The sequence below is a fragment of the Lates calcarifer genome, linkage group LG24 (assembly GCF_001640805.2).
Source record: "Lates calcarifer isolate ASB-BC8 linkage group LG24, TLL_Latcal_v3, whole genome shotgun sequence".
Lineage (NCBI taxonomy): Eukaryota > Metazoa > Chordata > Actinopteri > Centropomidae > Lates > Lates calcarifer.
In genome coordinates, this window is record NC_066856.1 from 2,381,920 (window position 1) to 2,403,144 (window position 21,225).

At 39.9% G+C, this 21,225-nt stretch overlaps 1 protein-coding gene and 1 non-coding gene across 2 annotated transcripts in view; one reads left to right on the plus strand and one right to left on the minus strand.

The window, feature by feature from the left end:
* The window catches only part of LOC108898296 (partitioning defective 3 homolog), a 310,889-nt gene that overhangs the window by 32,697 nt on the left and 256,967 nt on the right, over positions 1 to 21,225 (plus strand). Inside the window, exon 2 of the mRNA XM_018698248.2 lies at positions 2,622 to 2,723. Coding sequence (XP_018553764.1) covers positions 2,622 to 2,723 — 102 coding nt within the window. The remainder of the gene's footprint in view (positions 1 to 2,621; positions 2,724 to 21,225) is intronic.
* Positions 5,206 to 5,277, minus strand: trnaw-cca (transfer RNA tryptophan (anticodon CCA)). Its single transcript has one exon. It is a non-coding gene; the product is annotated as a tRNA-Trp (tRNA).

A 21,225-nucleotide genomic window follows, 5' to 3' on the forward strand; every position in this document is an offset into this window, starting at 1 on the left:
ATGTTAGCGACGGCTTGGTTATGCAGACCCTTATTAAACAGATTTTGAACTTGAAACTACTAAGTCGTGTGTGTGCATCAGTTAAAAACTACCAGGACATAGATATCCCCCACAACACAAAATCCATCCCACTCCCACCCAGTGAGGAATTATCTGCTAGTACTTCCATAATGAGGAGTCTTTAAACACAGACTTTTTAAGTATTGCTTTTTGCTTGTGGGAGGCCAAGTACCTCTGATGTAAGGCTTCTACACTATTTTAGCCAAATCAAATCTAAACAGTATTTGTCAAAACCAGATACTTTCCCGCCATTCCCAAGTGAGTTTCTGGGATTATGTTTTGTGGCTGAGCTTCTCTCAGAATCATATTTGTTTCTCATAATCCATCAGAGAAACAAGCTGAGGTTGAAGATGCCAAATAACATGGGGCATGTCAACATTTGAAAATGTAAAGATTTTTTTTGCTGTTTAATACTGAGGGCCAGTGTGTGGTTTGTAATGACTTCCAGAGATGGTAGATTTATGTTGTCTGTCTTCCTCTGGGTTTTCTGTGTGTTTTCTAGTGGTATTATAGTGTAGTTTTAGAAACAAATCTCTCACGTTGGACTGCTTTCAAGCTAGGCTAACCAGTCAAACAACCCTACATTAATTTTTATTGTGAACCAACACATGAGAGAGTTTATATTATACTGCACACACATTACCTCTATATCTTTCTGTAATGACTACAATGTTGTATTGTTCTCTCAATTGCCCTAATTAATGCCCCAACTACTAATAAAAACACAATTCTGTGTTTCCTTCCCTTTTCTTGACGTGTCTTGTGGGAACGTCCCTGATAAACTTGCCATCTTTTCCTTCCTAATAATCTCAGAAGGAAGGAAAATACCACACAGTCATTCCCCTCATGATTTGGACAATTTTGCCTGGTGAACCACAGTGGAGTTCAGTACAACAGAGCTGTGCATGAAGGCATTTAACCACAGAGCCAAAGACAGCTCAGTTTGGAGGAGAAGGCATGGCGGAAAAGAGAGAATAGAGTGAGAACAAAGTAGAGACAAAAGAGAGAACAGATTCTTTCCTAACATGGGGAGGACAATGAGGAGGGACAGTCCCTGAGCTGAGTGTTTGCTCTTTACCATCTAGACTGACTGGGCCATCATGCCTAGGAGGGCAAGGAGGAAGAGGACAAATAGAGAGAATGAGACTTTGTATTGCTGAATATCAAGCATCAGTGGGATCTTTGATAATATCTGTCTATATGTAAAGTATTTACAGAATGTCCTACATTCATCCTCTACGTGAAACTGCTTTGCACAATTAAAAACTGTCCTCAAGCTATACTTCCCTATAGAGACAAGTATCAAAAACTACATATTTGTTTAAAATTTGGTTACGCTCTGAATCATACTTTTTGACGTCTGTTTTTTTTATTTTTTTATTTTTTTTAAAGATTGATAAACAAATAGACTTGGAAAGATGCCACGTCAGTGAAGCTTAGTTGGACATCTGAACCTCAGCTGAACTCTGGAGCGCATTTTTGCGCGGAACAAGGGCTGAGCATTTTGACCCCTATTTCTTTTGGTGTAGTTGCACTGTGGGGTAAAAGCTTCAGGGTGGATATGAGTAGAATCAGTTACAGCAACCAAAACCTATTCTCATATGCAAGTGGGAACATCACTGTTGTTTTAAGAGAGACCCAAAAAATCCTGAACCTGTGCTTTAAACCCTTTTGTGTCCAACTTCACTGCTTCCATAGTTACTGCTCTCTGCCTTTGAAGGGCTGTGCAATATATTAATGCGATTTTACCTGGACAAGTTTGTCCTGTGAATATGCTTGTGCAATACAGTTAAAATATTCTGTATGTAATTATGTCTTTATAGCACATCTGGACATACAATGATGCATTTTCACTCCTCAAACATTTTATATGAACTGAAACACACTCCGATACGACATTAAAATAGAGGAGTGGACCAAGTCTGTGATCATTATTACTATTAGAAACATACAGTATTTCATCATAGTTCGAGAACAGTAATACTTAAAAAGGTCATATTAGATTGGTTACACTGGCATGATGTGTAGTAAGAATCTAAGGCATAAACCAGAAATAAAGTGAGTTGATGTGGGACTTTGTCTGCACCACATTCTCTCTGATATTCATATGTTGATGTGAAAAGGTCAGTGCGGTCAGTTTTTAACTGAATGTGGGAGAGCAGAGGAGTAGTGTCACCTGCATTAATCTATAAGACTTATGAATGTGAAACCTCTTGCTGTGTCTGTTTCACATCTGTTCCCTCCTCTACTCCCACATGAAGAAATGTTTGAGCCATATGCTTATTTTGCAGGCCATCCAGCAGGGGATTAAAATATTTCATAACTGCTATCATGATGTCAATCCATAACCATGTCACAGCCTCTGTGTGCCAGCTGACTGGATCATTACATGAACCACATGGTGATTAGATCAGCTGATTTCTGAGGAGACGCAAGCTGCTAATTCCTTTAGCCTGGCAATGCTAATATGTCATATGGCTTCACTTACATAAGGCTATAAATCCTTAGTCTATATGGTGCTGATCTCATTATTGAGCTAATACTCTCTCTTTTTTCTTCAGGACCTTAGCTACTGGGTGCAGGTCCACAGATTGGAACATGGAGATGGAGGCATTTTGGACCTGGATGATATGTTGTGTGATGTGGTGGACGACAAAGACAGGGTAAGTCAAAGTGTGTGTGTAATTGCATGTTCTATGTATTTGTTTATTTTCCAGACTGTCGCGTCCTCTTCTCATTTCCATTCACCTTTTCCTTGTGCTGAAATAGCTTTGATGCTGCATAAAGCTCTGGCGGTACAACACACAGCTTCACTGACATGTGCTTATGATTACACCTGTCTGCTTTTACTGTCTCATGATTGCTAAAGCATTACAAAACAGTAAACTACTGCACACCACCATATTTAATCATTTCAACCTGTTGGCAGTTCTCCTTAGCTTTCAGAGCTGTGGAAGGTTGAACAGTACAGTGTAGTCTGCTGTGGTATATTCAGGGTTCCGCTTTGATGTGTGTGGGGTGTGTGTGTATTTCTAAATCTGCCAACACAAGAGTGTGTGGGCAAAATCTGTCAGAGGCAGCGTGATGCCACACTACCCACCCCACCCAGTTGACCAGCTGTAAATGATTACCCACAATCCCACTGCATCCTTCCCATGGGAACAGTGCTGACTACACCTGAGTCACTCACTATTTGACTTTAATGTTGAGTCAGTTAGTGAGCTGTACCCCATCTGTGTCTTTGTGAGTGGGAAATGGCTTAAATGAGTATTTGTAGCCAGTGTTTTTAAAATAGTTGAATGAAATGAATGGTGGGTGATGACTGATGAGCGAATGAATACATTCTTGTATTCAATTCCAAAAATGTAAAAAAAAAAAAGTATTAACAGGTAGATTATGATAAAATTATATTTTAGACATTTTGTAGTACAATGGTGATAATCATCTCACCACTATTCCTCACTGTAGTGCATCCTGGTGTAGTTGTGAAATGGATGGTTTATCTGGTGTTCTCATCACTTCACAGATAACTAAGCTTGAAGCCAGCAGGATCAGAATACATTCCTCTGGTGGTGATGAAACATTAAGGTTTAAAATGAAAGTGCTATCTTTGATTGCTATCTGTCAGCAGTTCTCTCATGATATCTGATGTCTTGGACTTGCTGTTATCACTGTTGTGAAATGTGAAAATGTATCCCACTTTTGTCGTGTTGTTTCATGTTGAGTAGTGCATTTCCCACACCTGACATCAGAGAGCAGTTCAGTGAGCAGTCGGTCTGCCTGACTGAAAACTGAAGATGCTCTCTGGTTGCATTTGTACATGAATGAGAATTTGTGTGTGTCAGAGAGAGGAAGAGTATGTGTGCATGTGCATCTACACACCTTATAATGACTGCATGGTAGGTGCCATGGTTACGCATCAGGTGGGATCAGTGGTGAGAGCAGCTGTTTTGCACCTGCTGTCTGAAACACTCCTCTCTCCTTTTTCCTCTCATTTCACCTCATTTCATCCTCTCCTCCTCCATCCCCTATGATCCTCTTCAGACAAGAAAAAAAACAAAAAAGCAAACAAGGAAGAACTATATTTTTGTCAGTTATAGTGAGCTAAAAAAAGACTTTACTTATGTACATATACAGTATTTTCTTCCTCTCATTATGTTCATCTGCTGTGGTGCTGTGAATACCTGCTCCCCCTGGTGGCTGTGTGGGCTCATTACCATTTCACTGATGACAATATTTAATTTCATTACCCTTTTATAACTTAATTTAGCCTTCTTGTTTAGTTAAGACCAAGTACAGTCACAATAACAGTTGATTTTTGATTATTTTCTTATAATCCATCAGTATATCCTGTCAGTATAGTTGTATAGTGATATACTACAGCTTTGTGTTACACTGTCAAACCTCTGTGTGTGTGTGTGTGTGTGTGTGTGTGTGTGTGTTGGGGTGTGGGTGGTGGTGGGGGGTGCGAGCGTGTGTGCGTGCATGCATGAGTTCATCTTGGTGTGCGTGGGTGTTTGCCTCTTTGTGTGTGTATATAGTTGTAGTAGTAAATCCAGTCTGTCCAGTTCTCATCAGCTACTGCCTCCATCCCTGTTTTACTGTTTAATCTACCAACAGACTCACAGTTAAATAGACCTGATCATTTTAACCCATTAATGACAACTTTGCTCTTACGCAGTGTTCTTATGGATGTAGTGCTTGCTCCGGTGTGTTCTTGGCCTGTTGCTGGTCTACTGGTCTCTCTAATTAATAAAACTCTAATTAGTTTTATGAATAAAAATAGTTAAAACCTAAATTGATTGTCCTGAAAGTGACTTTTAGCTATAAAAAGCTGAAATGATGGCTTTTCACTAGAACTATAATTAATTTCAAAAGTGGGGATCCATTAGTACTGTATCATTCAGTGGCATTTAGACTCATCAAGGTATGCTATTTATCTCCTAGTGATTAATTGGTGTTTGCTGTTATTTTGACAGTGAAGCTGAAAGTGTCGTGCTTGTGTAGTGCAGTTGAGCCACATGTAATCCATTTAATTCCATACATATGTGCCACAAAGTCTTTGTGTAGATTTCTTCACACAGCTGACAGTTTTAATGTGATGCATTAATACAGTGTGGAGTCCCTTTTTACCTTAAAAAGCACTGACCCCGACGTGATTTGAACACGCAACCTTCTGATCTGGAGTCAGACGCGCTACCGTTGCGCCACGAGGTCTCACACCTGAGCTGTATCTCTAACCTAAGTTGACTTTACATAGTTTACACAGCATAAGTCTTCTAACTATTTATATACACCTTCCTGCTTTTCCTCCTGTCTGCACTTTGAAAAATAGTATGCCAGGTTTGTACAGTTCAGGTAGGGCTATTAGACAGGACGTGAGCCTGTATCATGTACTGTCAATATCAGCCTGTACTGTAGGTTAGCAGCATTCAAAGTTGTTTTTGAAACTTATAAACCAACAACTTACCATTTTTTGTTTTTTTCATGAAGTTACTTTTTCTGATACTACCCTTCCCTTTAGGTAGGTAGCTAGTTAGATTGCATTTAGATTATTACTGAAAATAGCCAACAGATAAGATAATATTACAACTATGCTGAGTAAACTGCCACATTGGACCATTTTATTGAGTATAAGTTTAAATTGGATTGACACAAATGGAATTATCTCAACTCAACCCCAAACTGTTGTTTGAACAAGTGAAATTCTTACGCTTAACTTTTTACATTGTGTAATAGGATAAACTGAACACTTACCTTTAGGTCACTATGAATTATTTTATAAAAACTGAACGAGCAAAATGTAGCATAGACTGTCACCAAAGTGAAATTAACATGAGACCTATGTTGTTTCTCTCATATTTAAATGTGATATTGCGTATAAATATCTGTTTTACTTCATAAATCACTTTAGTTGTTTCACTTTTTAAGCATCATGTTACAATAAAAAAAGCAATTTCTAAATTTCTCTAGCAACTTTATTTTTTGTTTGTTTTTTCTGTTGAAACACAAATAAACAGGATGGTACTGTACAATGGCCTCACATGTGCTGTGTGTCACTGTGGCAACATAGTGAAAAAACAGAGCAGGGGGGAGTTAATGTTGAAACTACTGTTGCCACTTGTAAGTTTCGGTCCCTCTAACATTGGGAGCACCCAGGCTGTTCAAATCTTAGGTATGTGTGTGTGTATTGTGTGTGTGTGTGTGTGTGTGTGTGTGTGGTGTGGTGTGTGTGTGTGTGTGTGTGTGTGTGGGTATGTGAGATGCCTGGCTCAGGTTCAGCAGTTAGATTATCACACTGTGATTCACATTCAGTCATAGAATTGCTGCATGCTGCAGCCTGTCTGTCTCTGCTCCACAGATATTCACATTGATGATCTAATTTCCATTTCACATGCATGAGGAGTATGAGAGTGTATTTGTACAGTTGGGTTAGTTTTGGTTTGGTTCTAGTGGGAAGTTTAACTTTTTGTCTACATTTCTTTCCTTATAAAGACAATTCTTATGAAATGCTGATGGTTTGTTGCTGTCCTATTCGCTTAGGTCATAGTTTCCCTGAGGGTGGCATGGTGCTGTGGTTAGCACTGTCGCCTCCCAGCAAGAAGGTTCTGGGTTCAAGCCGGGGTTCACCTGGGGCTTTTCTGTGTGCATGTTCTCCCTGTACCTGTGCGGGTGCTCTCTGGATACTCTAGCTTCCTCCCACAGTCCAAAGACCTGCACGTTTAGGTTAATTGGTGACCTGTGGCCTGTGAGTGTGACCAGTGTCCAGTGTCAGCTAGGCTAGTATGTTCAATGTCAGCTGGGATTGGCCCTAGCCACCCTGTCTGTTATTAGTGATGTAAATCTGATGTGTGTTTGAATAGCAGTCTGCAGATTTCAGGAGTGAACTTTTTGGTGCACTACCGCCACCATCTGGCCTGAAGTGTGAAGTAGTAGATTGGCATGGGAACAGCCAGGGTATAAAATATATTTTTCTTGATTATCTGAATCTAGGCTAATCCAGAATCTGTAGGGTGTGTCTTAAATGAGCACCTTAGAACACCTTTCGGGATGTGGTAGAACATGAGATTGGTAGCATTAATGTGCAGCTGACAGATCTGCAGAAATGATGTGATACAGCCATTTCAAAATGGAGCATAACTGTTTCCAACATCTTGTTGACACCACAAAGAACTGAAGCTAATATGAAAGCAAATGGCAGCCCTACCCAGAATTAGTATGGTGTTCCTAATTAAGTGTTCAGTGAGTGTATGTGTAAAATCTCATCTGTTTTTTTAAAATCTGGATATGAGACACTTATGTAAGGGGCCTTGCACTGCAGATACATATTGTGCTGATACATAATAGCTGTTGCAGCTAATTCTCAGCCGTTATAGGCAGCTCTTAAGTCTTCAGCAGGGCTGAATGAGCCCTGTGGCAAATGAAATAACATCATACAAATGCTTCAGTTAATCTAGTGAAGAGGAAGGAGGTGGAAACGTCTAGCTGAGAGCCTTAGGTTAGACTTTTGAAAATTCATTCAGTGTGAAAAAATACTTCTGATAGCTATGAAATGGCTGGAAACAACTGTGATACAGACACTTCATCCATACACCAGATGGCAATGAGGCAATTAAAATGTCTCCTGGTTAGATGATGGCCTTAGGTAAGAAATTCACAATATGTGTCTGTTGAAATGAGTTTATAAAGGAATGAATATGGCCAATTAGATCAAATAAGATTAAACTTTAATAGTCATTGCAGGGAAATTGGGCTATTGATTGATTGGACATATGAGACTTCAAAACTGTTGTGGTTGTGCAAGAAAAACACATGCAGAAGTAATCAAGTGCTATGAATTTGTAATGTGGAGGGAATGTATTTGTCTGATTTGGCAGAACATATTTTCTGGAGTCTTTTATTGCTTTGATTTCCCCCTCACTTCAAATAGCATTAACCCTTTACACTAGACTGAGCCTCGTCCAACTTTCAGCTTGCTTAGTGTGCAAGTTGTCGTCTAGATTTTGTCCAAAGGGAGCTTGATAACAAATAAGTGAAGATGATTTCAGGAGCTGGGTCCCTTGATGTTCGTAGTCTCGATCTCCCTCATTATCAGAGGTGAGTCAAAGCAAGCTGATCCCCTGGGTTTAATGAGTGCAGGGGCAAAGGGTGAATCCTTTGGGGTGATAAACAAAAAAAGCTCATTACAGCAGTACCTGAATCAGCGATTCAGTGTAGTGTGTTTTACAGCAGGTGCATGTGGCATGGACATGAAGCTTGATGGATGTTGCAGTGACACTTGTAAACCACAAAGAGGCACTCAAGCCCAAGTTATAGCAACCTTACAGTATTATCTGTGTAGCATCTGCTGCACAGAAAATGTCTTTTTTTGTGGAAATGGATATTCAGCCTTGGAATAACAGTATACATCACTGATGTAAGAAAAAAGCCAAATGTACAAGTGAAGGAAAAGAGACATCCTAATTGAAACTGACTGCCTGCTCTACTTGTGTTAATATGGCCTGTTTATAATGAGTAGCACATCCATGGCTCCTGTGGTTGAGCTCCTTGGCTCCTTGGACAATTGGCATTTTCTTGGCCCCTGAAGTTGGCATTGCCATGGCAACGGTGGTTGGGTGCCAAGTGGGCACCTGTGCTGGGTCGAGATCAAGCCGTGAGTGAAATTAGCCAAGGCTAAAGCAGGGTCCCAGCAGCTGCCCCCTGGTACCAGAACACTGCCGGGGGAAATCAAAGACTAATTACTATGTTTGTCTGTGTGTGTGTATGCATTTGTGTATATATGTGTTTGTGAGTGAATGCAGCCTCTTTTGGCATAGATTGAAGACTATTGTGTCTGGGTGGCTGTCTCTCATAATTATCTCTCAGACATTGTAATGCCTTCACCTCACACATTGTGGATTTATCTTGTATTTCCTGTGCATCTCTCTAGATACTGGTATTAATCTGCCTTGTGAAGCAGTTCCTGAACATTTTCATGGATCCATGGAGCCTTATTTGATTTTTGCAGTGCCGTATAATAAGGGATCTGTTTTCTGTAGGTGGAGGAAGAGAGAGTCTGAGAGTAAAACCATCAAACCTTTCTTACATTGTTTGATTGTACTAATGTAAAGTCTGTATTGAAACTGAACTGTAGTTTATTTTGGAAGTACCACAGTACTGAGCTGACAGACTTAACTCCATATTGCAGCTCTGGGTTACATTATGACTACACCGTTCTACACCACGTATCGAGTACTTCAGTTTACCTGCAGAGGCAGAAATATCCTGAAAATGATGCTTGTCTCCTCTCTACAAGCTACACTGAGTCATAAATGTACTGTAACGTAGATGCTGCCAGTACTCAAGCCTGAGTGAATTTAATTGTTTTCAGGTGATTTAATGTTCACTCTGGTAGCACCGGTCAGAATGTTTGTGAATATGGCTAACATACATAAAACATAAAAAGCATACAAAAACATTTTTCAATGTACTAAACTAGAGTTTGGAGCCACTACAACCATCATAACCTGGGTGTTAACTGTCCAGTGGGGTATAGTTGACCCATTATAGGAAGACTCAACCTCTCTGACAGAGAGATGCAGGAATAGGGGGATAATGACAAGCAGGACATTTCACTGGAATAAGGCACTTTCACTAGTTCTCCCTGAAGTATCAGCAGCTGCTTCTGCTCAGAAAAAAAGTCCCCTTTGACTGATACATAGACACACAGACTGATCTCAGATTCAAGTAAACGTATGGATATGTACTTGAATATTGAAAGGTGTTCCTGCTGCTGAAATTAGATGCACAGTCTGACCAGAAAGTGTGAATGTCCTGACCCAGCATGGAGACTATTGAAGAACAAAATGAGAAATCACACTCTCATGAGAACACACAGAGATACTCAGAGTCACACATGCCCACACATATATCTTGACAGACACACACTCTGCTGTAGTCAGCTGTAATTAGCCTGTAAGGACCAGAGTCGGCTCTGCAGACTCAGTGTGGTAGCGGAATTTATCCTCACCTCCGCTGCTCTGCCTAGAGGCTCGTGGGCGGCGACAAGCAGTTTTTCATTTCATTTTCCTCTGGGGCTTTGGATTTATTGTCTGTTGTTGCTTGTTTATTAGGTTCCTAGGTTTTGAACTTCACTTACTCAGGGTAGATTTGTTGAGCACTGTTATTCTTTTTCAGCAACTCCCTTCTTCCCACTTACACAGTTATAATCCCTCACAGTGGGGAGCTGCCCAGTGTAACCACAGTATGTGCTTTTTTCCATTGGAAACTGCTCTGGAGAACCACAGCCCTTTATTGTTAGCAACTTTGTAGTCTGTTGGTCAGTGTACTAGTGTTTTGTGTGACATGAAAAACTTGCTGTGTTTACTGTAAGTAAGGTAATTAACTTTTTAAGTGCATAATCATTTAAGTCAGTAATTGTGTTGTTTTTAAATGTGCTAAAGCTTATTGTGTGGAGATTGTTTTCAGTTAAGCAATCCTATGGAAACTGGAAAAAAAAATGACACACTGCAATATGAACACAAATGCCAGTATCAATGACAAAAGCACATTTCAGATGTCTACAGGCAAGGAATGAAATAACATTAATGCAACAGTGGTTATTGCAATTCTGATTGCATAGTATTGATATCTATATACATGACACATACACATATATGGATGATTTGTCTCAATCTGAGTATGTGCTGGTGCACTCTAAAAATCAATACGTTGGCTCAACAACATCAATACAACAAAATGATAATAAATAAATAAATAACACAACAGTTTCCATCCTTTTTTTTTTTTTTTTTTTACTTTCTACTGAAATTATCTTCATCCAACAAACTATATTGATTTAGGGGAATTGGCTTTTCCTCTACAATTAAATATATTTTTAATTAGGACTTACTTAAGAATTGTTAGAATAAACACAAGTTTTTAAGTTGATCACTCATTAAAATTAAGTTGTTCCAACTACTTTTTCAACTTGAATGAAAAAGTTTTTTTTTGTCATGTACTCAATTATGATAATTATGAATACATGATTTTAAGTTTCAGTTGCACCAATTATTGCACATCTTAAAGTCATTAACATAGAGAATGATAGCAATATGCATATACTCCAGAAAACAACAACATCATTTTATTTATAATAAATGCCATCAGTAAATGCTCCGTACTGACTTCCACCATTACCTGGAGCTCCTCTCACACAAGATCAAATCCTGGATCTACTGTACATGTATGTCTGGGTGATACTGACAGAATCACAAATGTAATCATGATTTTACTCTCCACAGCCTAAATGAAAAGACCTAATAGGCTGAGCAGAATTGTCAAATGTAACTTTATCATTTTTACCCATCACTGTGCTTAAGGTTATGATGGCCAGATTATACTGCTAAGTACTGCTAGTGCTAACCTATGTGTAGTAGAACATACTCCATCAACTGTATTAGTTGCTGCAGCTTTGTACACAAGTCCACTGTTGGTCTTATCAAAATCGAGAATATGTCCAAATTCATTGCTTTAATGGAATTCATTCATAAACGAAATAATACTCACATTGAAAATATATGTTCAGATACAGTACAGATCCTCTAACACATAGTCTTAAGTATGTGTTATGTTAAGTATGTCGAGGAGGGGACTTAAAATCCTGAACCAAGGTGGAGAAAAATTAAGCCAGTTACCACAACTTCATATTTGTTTCAAACAAATTAATGCAGTAATTTGAATTTAAATTACATACAATTTTAAGTTGATATAATTACTGACATTATTGTTTCAACACAACTTATCAAAAATAATGTTTGCAACTTTGAAGGTTTATCTGCATCAATAAATCAGAATTTTTATGTCACAACTGTGCATTTAATTAAGTGGCTGTAAAAGGTCCCCAGAATTACTTTTTAGAGTGTGAACAGCTTTCACTGAAGTGAATGGGTTGTCATGTAAGGTTGGTCAATCAGTGGAGTTGGTGAAGAATATTTACAGTGCAAGCTAGTCAGACTGAAAATGGTTATGCATACCGGACTTATTAAATGTAATCCTTTGTGTTTGGGTTAGAGTGCTCTGTGTGTGTGTGTGTGTGTGTGTAGCGTAGATAGTCTGAGAGGTGACAGTGTGGAATAAAGGTCACCAGGTAGTCTTGAACCTCCAGCATCACAAGTGCATAAGAGCCTGCTGAAGCCACTTATATAGACCTGCTGAGCCACATGTATAGATAACATCGGTCCATTCTTGTTGACACAGCCACTGCTTCAGCTGTATAGCATATGTAGTATGACATACACATCCCTGTGCCTGGGGTAAGAATGATGTTACTTCATATTGCAAAGCAGCAGGCAACTCTTCCGTCTTCTGCTGTGGTTTCTTTTAAAAGAGGTGAAATCAGGCCATGTCACCAAGCGTTTCTTTCAGCTCGAAGGCAACCCAGCTAGTCACGTAGGTGTCTTTGATTTCTCCTCCATGACAGCTCCCCTACAGGAAGAGATTTCTGCCGATGCGCCAAATTGCTACTGACATGGCGTCGAGTCGCCTGAATACTGTCTGGAAATGCCAGGGTGTTTAACCAGAGCTGTGGATAGGCAGTGCCAAAACAAGAAAAAAATGGAAGGACCCACACAGAGTATACACAATTTACACATGTATGTAGAAAAACAATCACGCACTTACCCACCCAGCCACACACAGACATACTATAGTGGCGACACACACACACTCATTTTCAAATTGTGCACGTTGCTGAGTTGTGCAGGAGGATGTTTGGCCTGGTTGACAGCTGTCAGGGCCTGCTTTGGTTCCAGTGTCTGGATACTTTGCCAAACGAGCCTATTATCTGCAGCGGTGGAGTCTTGTGGAGGGGCCTGGCATCGCCCTGGGGGGGGGTCGATTTGGGTCAGCCGCCATGAGACAGGCCCTAAACTGAGGTGACAGATACAGGCCCCCTACTGGGATCCTGCCGCCCTCCCAAAGACCCCCAGAGGGGTGTACCTAGGAGCACTAAGATAACAAAGGACATCGGGCATCAGACAGAGATACAGGGGAGGAGACATTGCCCTGGTTTCCACTTTGAAACTAAATGAATAATATTTGTTATTTATCTTTATTGTCTCATTATGTGGCTACAGTGAGGTTGGCTCAGTTCAGAGGAAGTCATCTTCTCCACATATGAGTCTTTTCCATCTCACCTCACGGGGGCAACAGTGTATTCTCTATGTGGCACTAGAGTACCATTGCCTGCAAGGAAATTACTTATAAAAAGTCACAGCCAGTTCAGCAAAAACTGCAATCTTAAACAGAAAACTTCAATCTCCCATCAATTGCTTATTCTTTTGAATATAGAACAATTTCTTTCTCACCCTGCTGCCTCTCAGCTCCTTGTTAAACCAAGCGAGTGTCTCTTCTGCATGACAAGTATCCCTGTGTAGCTTTTGTCTCAAGAGTCTCCAGACCATGAGCGGCTGTTTTCAACACTTGACTACTCCTCTCAGAACCATATATAATTACCCTCACAGATCCAAAGTCACTCCAAGGTTGTGTCTGAAAATTGGCTCTCAAATAGACTTTGGAAGGCAAAGCTCTATTTTAGACAGGGTTAATTTATTACAGGGGATATGATATACACCAGGCTAGTTAGGATTTTGAGTTGTGTCTCTGGATTTAAATATTGCAGTAATTAATATAGCTATGAATATGGCACAGGGACTAATTTTGGTAAAGGACCTCTGCATATACATGAGCTGTCAACCTGAACCTACAGAAACACATGTGTATGCACATACTCATGTATTTGATTAATTTAAAAAAGGAAGAAAACAAGTAAATTAAGGGGAAAAAAGACAAATCAAAGGCAATAAGACAAAAAAAAAAAGATAATCAGCAAGTAAGAAACAAAGAAAAAGTGAAAAAAGTCAAGAACAGTGACTAATGAAAGAGAAAAAAATGTAGACATCCAAGCAAAGGAGGCAATGTAGGAAGGAAAGAAGAAACCCAGTTAAAGCAGAGGCAGGCATTGCCACGAGCAAAGCTGAGTCTGGCGCTGACGGCTGGCGTTGTACCAAGCTGAAGTTGACACTGGCACGGGGAGAGAGGAAGGCGGTGCCAGGGCCGAGAAGCTAAGCCTGGTTTGGAGAGCTTTAGACAGGCATATTGTAGCAGACAGAGAGCTGAATCCCCTCTAACACCGCGGCTCTCATTGCCTCTCTCCTCGTGAGAAAAGGCTAAAGACCTCTTCAGATTATGTCCTGCTCTGCTAAAACACTGGAGGCTTACAGAGGTGCTGAAGCACTGTATACTTTCCACCTCCACAGTTGCTGGTCAATGTGCTTTAGCATTTACTCTAGAGAGCTGCTTTCTTAAAGGTTAGTCAATTCAAACAGCAATTGCATTTTTAAAAAAATAATTAAATTATTCAAGATCTTTGCACAGAAAGTATCAATTTCCCCCAGAGTTTTATTCCTGGTAGGATGGAAAATATTTCCCACATCCCACTCTACCCTTTTTGAAATAGTATTTAGACCATGGGCCCACTGCTTTACTGCTCCTACTAAAGCTCCTGATGCAGTGGCTCTAAACACTAATAATAGTCTTACCACTGCTTTTACTGCTACCTCCACATTTCAATCAAATACAGTAAAGCTGAAATGGTTGGTCAATTTGTTAATTGTTCAATGAATTTGCAACCATGAAAATAATTTTCAAGCAAAACATTCAGCTGACAGTAGCTGCAGCTGACATTCTTAAGTTCTAGCTAGCTGTCAGTTATATGATGTTGATGTAATTGAATCTGATCAAAACTGTATTGGAATTAATTCAGATTTTGAAGTTTATTGTGGACAGTAAATATTCAATCTTAAAGACTCAGTGATGTCCACAGACAAGGTTTTCTGTCTTTAATATGCAAAGTCTGCCCCCATCTTTGGGTTCTCCAGTCTCCGTGCACTTGAAATCAAGAATACTAAAAGCTGTATGTATTCATTATAGAGGGTATCTGAAGGTCAGTGGGCCAATTTGAGAGAATGTGTTTCAGTGTGTCTTTGTGTGCTGCTGTGGTTTTATCCAGAAGGGATTTTTAGGTGGAATTGTCATAAGACCCCTCCACCACTATGCCTTCCTTGTCCCTCAGTGTTTGAAAAAAAAAGTCCATTCATCACATGCAGTGTGTATCGTGTGTGTGTGTGTGTGTGTGTGTGTGTGTAGTATTGCATGGAGGATCTTGAGAGTCCCCGCATGAATGCCTTATGTCTCTTCTATAACAGATGCACCACAGCCTAGGGCCCCTCAGTTGTAGCTCGTTATGTGAATACGTGTGTGTTATGTGTGTGTGCGTGTGTGTGTGCTCGTGTGTGTGCGTGTGCATGTGTGGGAAGACTGCATGCTATTCCCATTCGGAAGTCAGCGGGGAATTTGCCTATAAAAGGCACAAATAATAGGCACCCATTTATCTCTGAAGACGTTCATCCATCAGCTTACACACACACACACACACACACACACACACACACACAAAAACTCTTGCACACACATCTGATGGTTTGTGATATTATTGCTCTCTTGTGCCAGAAGCACTGTCCTGTATACATGCATTAGTGTAAATGTCTGTGTTTACACAGAAAGAGGAGTCACATGTGATATGCTGTTTTGTCTCCTGTCAGTAAGTCTCTCTGGTTTTCTTGTTTAGGGCCATTATAATGTAAAAGCCCTGATTCACTCTCTGACACTGTGTGTGGCCTCACCTACTGATGACTCTCCCAAAGGACACACAAACAACCCTCTCCATGGACATTAGAAAAGCCTGTGCTTTATTTTGTGTGTATACAGTCAATGTCTATCCTGTGTGGCCTATTTGTCTCCTGTAAAGGATCTGATGTTTTGTTATGACGGCTGGAATTAAGATTGCTTGGGGTAAAGGTAGAAGTAAGGCATGTTAACGTTAAGGTTAAAGGTCTTGTATGTTACAGCTGAGATGCCTAACTTAAGTATTAATAATAGGCCTGACCTGAATGGGAGAAAGGTCACTATTCAACAAGACATCCTGCTTTTTCCCACATGAGCTAATTTGGTTGAGAACAACCACTGGTTGAGTTTGACATTGTCCAGAGAGACAAGACATGAAAAATTAATACTTACAAGAAAAGTTAGCTCAAATGGGAACTTCCCTCCGTTTTTTTTTTCTCTCTTGGCTTTAAAGCAGCCATAAACTGGGCAGGTTACGTGCAGTTCAATGACATGATGTTACAGATCTCGGCACTGAAGTCAACAGCAGTTACCTAACGTTGCCACATGGGGACAGAAATACTTGAACGTGTTTATGAGGTTATGGTTTAGGGACTAAATGCTGCTTTGAAGACTACAATGACCATATAATATGCTTTCATATAGTCATACTGTGTGTGTCTACATATTTCTGTGTGTGTTTTTTCATCAGGATGTTCCATAATGTCCTAATGCTTTTATCTCCTGTTAAAACTTTCTCCTCACAGTGTTTAAAGAACCACAATCAGTGCAGTATTCCTCACAACTCTGCTGTGAACCCCCAGCAGACTACAGCAATCATCTTTCTATCCACACCTCTTTATTGTCTTCATTTTACTGTTTATTCTCCACTCACTGCCTTGTCTTCAAAGGCCCTTAAACAGTCCATGAGATGAGAGAGAAGGCCAGAGACAGACCTTGCTTTTCCTCTCTAATCCCATATTGATCATCAGGCAGTGAGTGAACTGCATACGGACTCACCAGCTGACTCTATTGATCACAGCAACACACACACACACACACCACACACACACACACACACACACACACAGTGAGTAATTTACCTCATTTACCAGAAGTCTTATTAAAGAAAACTCTTCTGCCCAACAACAGGCTGTTACTGTGTGGAAAGTGACAGTTATATTATGTGTAAAGTGGTGGGATGAGAAGAGACATTGCCAAAGTAAAAGTGAGTGAGTTCAAGCCTCACATTAGGGAAATTAGTTTTCTGCAGCTCAAACAGATGAAAACTGGATGTGGTTTTCTTTTTTTAACCACCAAATGTTTAACCTAATCCACATGTAGACATGATCAAAGTTACGTTTCGTAATTACAAGTCTGAGATTTATTTTATAAATCATGACTGTTCTTACTTCAGCTTCAATGCAGTGACCATTTTTTAATAAGCTCTTCAGTTTTTTGTAATGATTTGACTGACTGTTCTTAAGAAGACCTGGTTTAAGCATCAATGTTACCAAGAATCCATTATTAACACTCTACTAGCTGACCTCTGACCTCTCTGTGTTGGGAGTTGAGGGAACAGAGATTTTTTTCCAGTGAGAAAAAAATACACTATATCATGTATCACCTAGTATATTTAGCCATTTGCAAGTTTTCCACCAAACAATATACACTTACTTACCAGCCTTTGTTGAGCATTCATGAAGACCTTGAAGTTTCAACATCACAAACACTGTGTGGGCACAACTGATAGATATGAGACACAGTTCTGGTACATTATTTCTATTCATAAGTGAAATAATGACGACTGTTGCTGCCAGCGATGGCAGGATGTTAATAATTCATGACAGGAAAAAAAGGCGACAGATGTGCCACCTACTTGTATTCAAATATGGCTGTTTGAACAACAACTGTGGAAAACATTCTCACCACCAACAACCAAAAGAAACCAGTTTCTGTGTTTTGGTGCATCTTGTTTTTTTCCTCTTCTGTGGGAGTGTGTAGATGGGACACAATGTTTTTAGCAACAACAAATAACTGTATGTGAAATGAAAGTGGAGAGTGTGTGTGTGATGAAGTTTTTTGTCAGTACAGAGGTGTAGGACATATGTGTTAGATATACTTTGTTCATAGCTTTTGAAGTATGCGTCTGTGTGTTTGAAACTGACAGATTGTTAAGAATTGTGTGCAAAATCACACACACACACATACACACACATACTAAGACCTGAAACCAGGTTACTCCATCAACAACACATGCTGATATATTATTCAACATGTTGCCTCCATGCTTATTATGAGGAAGAGGAGTGTTGAATAAAAAGGATGGAGCGAGACTGAGAGAAAAAGAAAACTGCAGACAAGGCTTTTGCATCTCTCAAGTCAAAATATCCCCATTCAGTCTTTGTTTCTTTGTTTCTCCCTCATTTTTTTTTTTGTTTATCTCTGCCTGTCTCATCTGTATTTTGTGATGAATAAGTTAATAATTAATACTTAATCTGTTTCTTAAAACCAAGGCATAAATATCTTTATATTGGGGATACTTGTTCCACACACAAACACAGTCCTTGAGGGAAGCATACAACTCTCTGGTGTTTCTGGTCTAGTCTGCATGTGTGCATTTGTGTGTGTGTATGTGCACTCATGTAGTACCATGTTCCAATTAGCAGTCCTATTAGCACAGGTGTGGCACCTGAGACCAGACTAGCCACGGCAGGAGTTTCCCCTCGCTGCAGCACTTCTTAACACAGCATGAGGAGAACCAGCCCCTGATTTAGTTTGACAAAGAAATAACTGTGACATTTCATTCCGAAGCCCATGTTCATATTTTGTCATGTGGCTGTGAAAATGAGTTTTGCTGCGGGGAGGGAATACAGAGCAACATTTCAGCCACACATTACTTGGGAGACAGAATAAATTGCAAAGTGAATACTAAAGCATTTACCTTGGAAGTAGTGTTTCATATAAGGAAAGGTACATAAAGACACTTTTTCTCCACAAACAGCAATAAAGTATTATTATAACACTCTGAAAGCTACATCTATGATAAACAAAGCAGAGACAAAGCAGGGAGGGAGATGTCTAATGCAAATCAGCAGTTGAGGTGTGTTGTGTTGCTTTTTAAATCACCGTTCATTTTCTTGATGCTAGAGATCTTTTGACACATTTACAGAAGATTCTTTAAGGTGTATTTGCAAAGGAAACCGGTGGACTGACTTTAATCTGAAGCTAGGAATGCAGTGAGTTACTTAGTTACATATGAAAACAAATGACTTGTTAGGATGGTAATTTTTATGCTGTGCATATCCACTCATTCCACTCTCTATCTGCACTGTTTTTCATTTCTTCACCCCTCCACCCCCCATCAGTCCATTCCAGTCCACCAGCTGGGTCCTGCTTTCTAATTGTGATGTTGATGACGGCCATGATGGTGGATTGTCCTCGGCTGCCTGGGGGGCAGTTTGGCAGGACAGTCACTCTGGCCCCGCACCCTCCCATAACTGGGCGTGGTGCCCTCTCTATTGCCTTATACTTCTCTCCACAAGTGTGTCTGCATGTGTGTGTCTGTGCATTGCTTCTAAACTTTTTCAGTCTTCTTAGCAATTTGTCTATTTGTCCCATTCACCCTTGTTTCTTCACTCCTCCTACCATTGTTTGCACTTTGCTCAGCTACAGAAAAGCTGATGTGTTTTCTCTACATCAAACACCTTAACTGCACTGCTAGGTTTCTACTCTCCACTTTTATGTTGTGTCATTATTATTTCTAGGAGAGGGATTTCTAGTGAGAGACAGAAAAAGGAAAGCAAGAGGTATTTGATTGGAGTGTATGGAGCTGGAGGTTGATATGAATATCAAAGAGTTTTATTCCTGCAAGCAGGTGATGCCTGTGGTGCTCAGCACCCCAGCAGGTGGTCTCTTCTGGCATGTATGTGTGTGAAAGTGTGTGTTTTTTTTTCTTTATGTAGGCAGACCAGCTTCCTGCTACAGGTTTGGGTGTGGCTAAGTGTATGGGTGCACATGTTTGTGTGTGTTTTCCTTTGTTTGTTTGTGGATGCAGGTCTGTGTAGTAAACTGTGTGTGCGTCTGCAGATTAACCTCCACCATATCAGAGTGTGGCAGTGTGCCTGTTATTTAACATGTGTGACGTCTCATCCATTTAAACTAGGCTGGTCTCAGTGGGGGGGTGGGAGGGGTGTTATGTTTATGCTGAGTGGAACAACACATTCACCGCCTGTATTTCACGGCTGGCTTGGTTGGGGGGAAAGTCGAGATGAAATATTGAAATGTGCCACCTATGCTTTCCCCAACGATTTCTTTTTTCAAACGTTGCATTGACAGGCCACAGTGTTTCTGTATTAAATCACTGTGTAGAGGAGTTTAAAAGCAGGGGGTTCACTGTCTTCATTATTGTCACAGTTGCTTCCTTTTGAAGTGTTCTAATGTGATCTATAGAGTATCTAAAAGTCCCTGGAAACACTGGAGAAAAGACAAAAGCTACATAGAAAAAAACAATATCCATTGCATTGTAATATGTTATAACATAATGTAACATAGTTTAACATAATGTACAGTAAGGTAAACATACAATAAAACGCACTTGATTTAGAACATCCAGCACTTATCAGATTATTATTATAGGACTGCAGCCTTTGTAATGCTTTAGGTTTTTCTTACAAGCAGCTACGGGAGCAACCACAAACACAGATAGACACTGATGAAAAGTACAAGTGAAACTAAATATTAATATCAGTTGGTATCAATGTGGCTGAGGATTTATATCCAATTGTATCAGTGGATCATTCAGCCTTTTGAAAGACAAGTATTTTATTATGCTCATTAGAAGTTCCCAGTTTTGCTTTACAGTTGCTTATTTTGTCAGATGAACATATGCGAATATTTGGCAACAGTTTGTCACTTCTCTGTTTTTTGTAGTCAAAAGATTTACTATTCATTTCAGTGGTAGTGAAAACATGTCAAAATGAAAAACAGAAGAGAATAGACACCACAAAGTAACCAAATCTAAATATATGAAATTTCTTTTTCGTCTTAAATACCCCCTCTCTTCTGACTTCTTGTCTGCGCTACGGTTTACCCATTATGTACACTGCAGAAAAGCGCATTACATTGAAGGGACACCAGGGAGTTCTTGATCTATAACAAACATCTCCTCATTCCACACTGACTCACTCAACTATGGCAGGAGCATGTCAATGATAGCATACATCAGGAGAAGTATAATAACCTCTCCAGGGTGTCAGAATGATCCACTGGTTGAAATGGGAGCTTTTGATGCAGCGATGACTTATGGCTCCCCTCAGGTTGCAGTTTTCTGCAGCTGCAGCAGGGGGCACTGTGGTGTCACTGTTGGAGGTCGTGTAGTTTGACTAGTGAACAGGGTCAGATTCCACTGAAAGCAGGAGACCTTGCACACTGCAAAGTCACTACATTGAACTAACTTTAAAA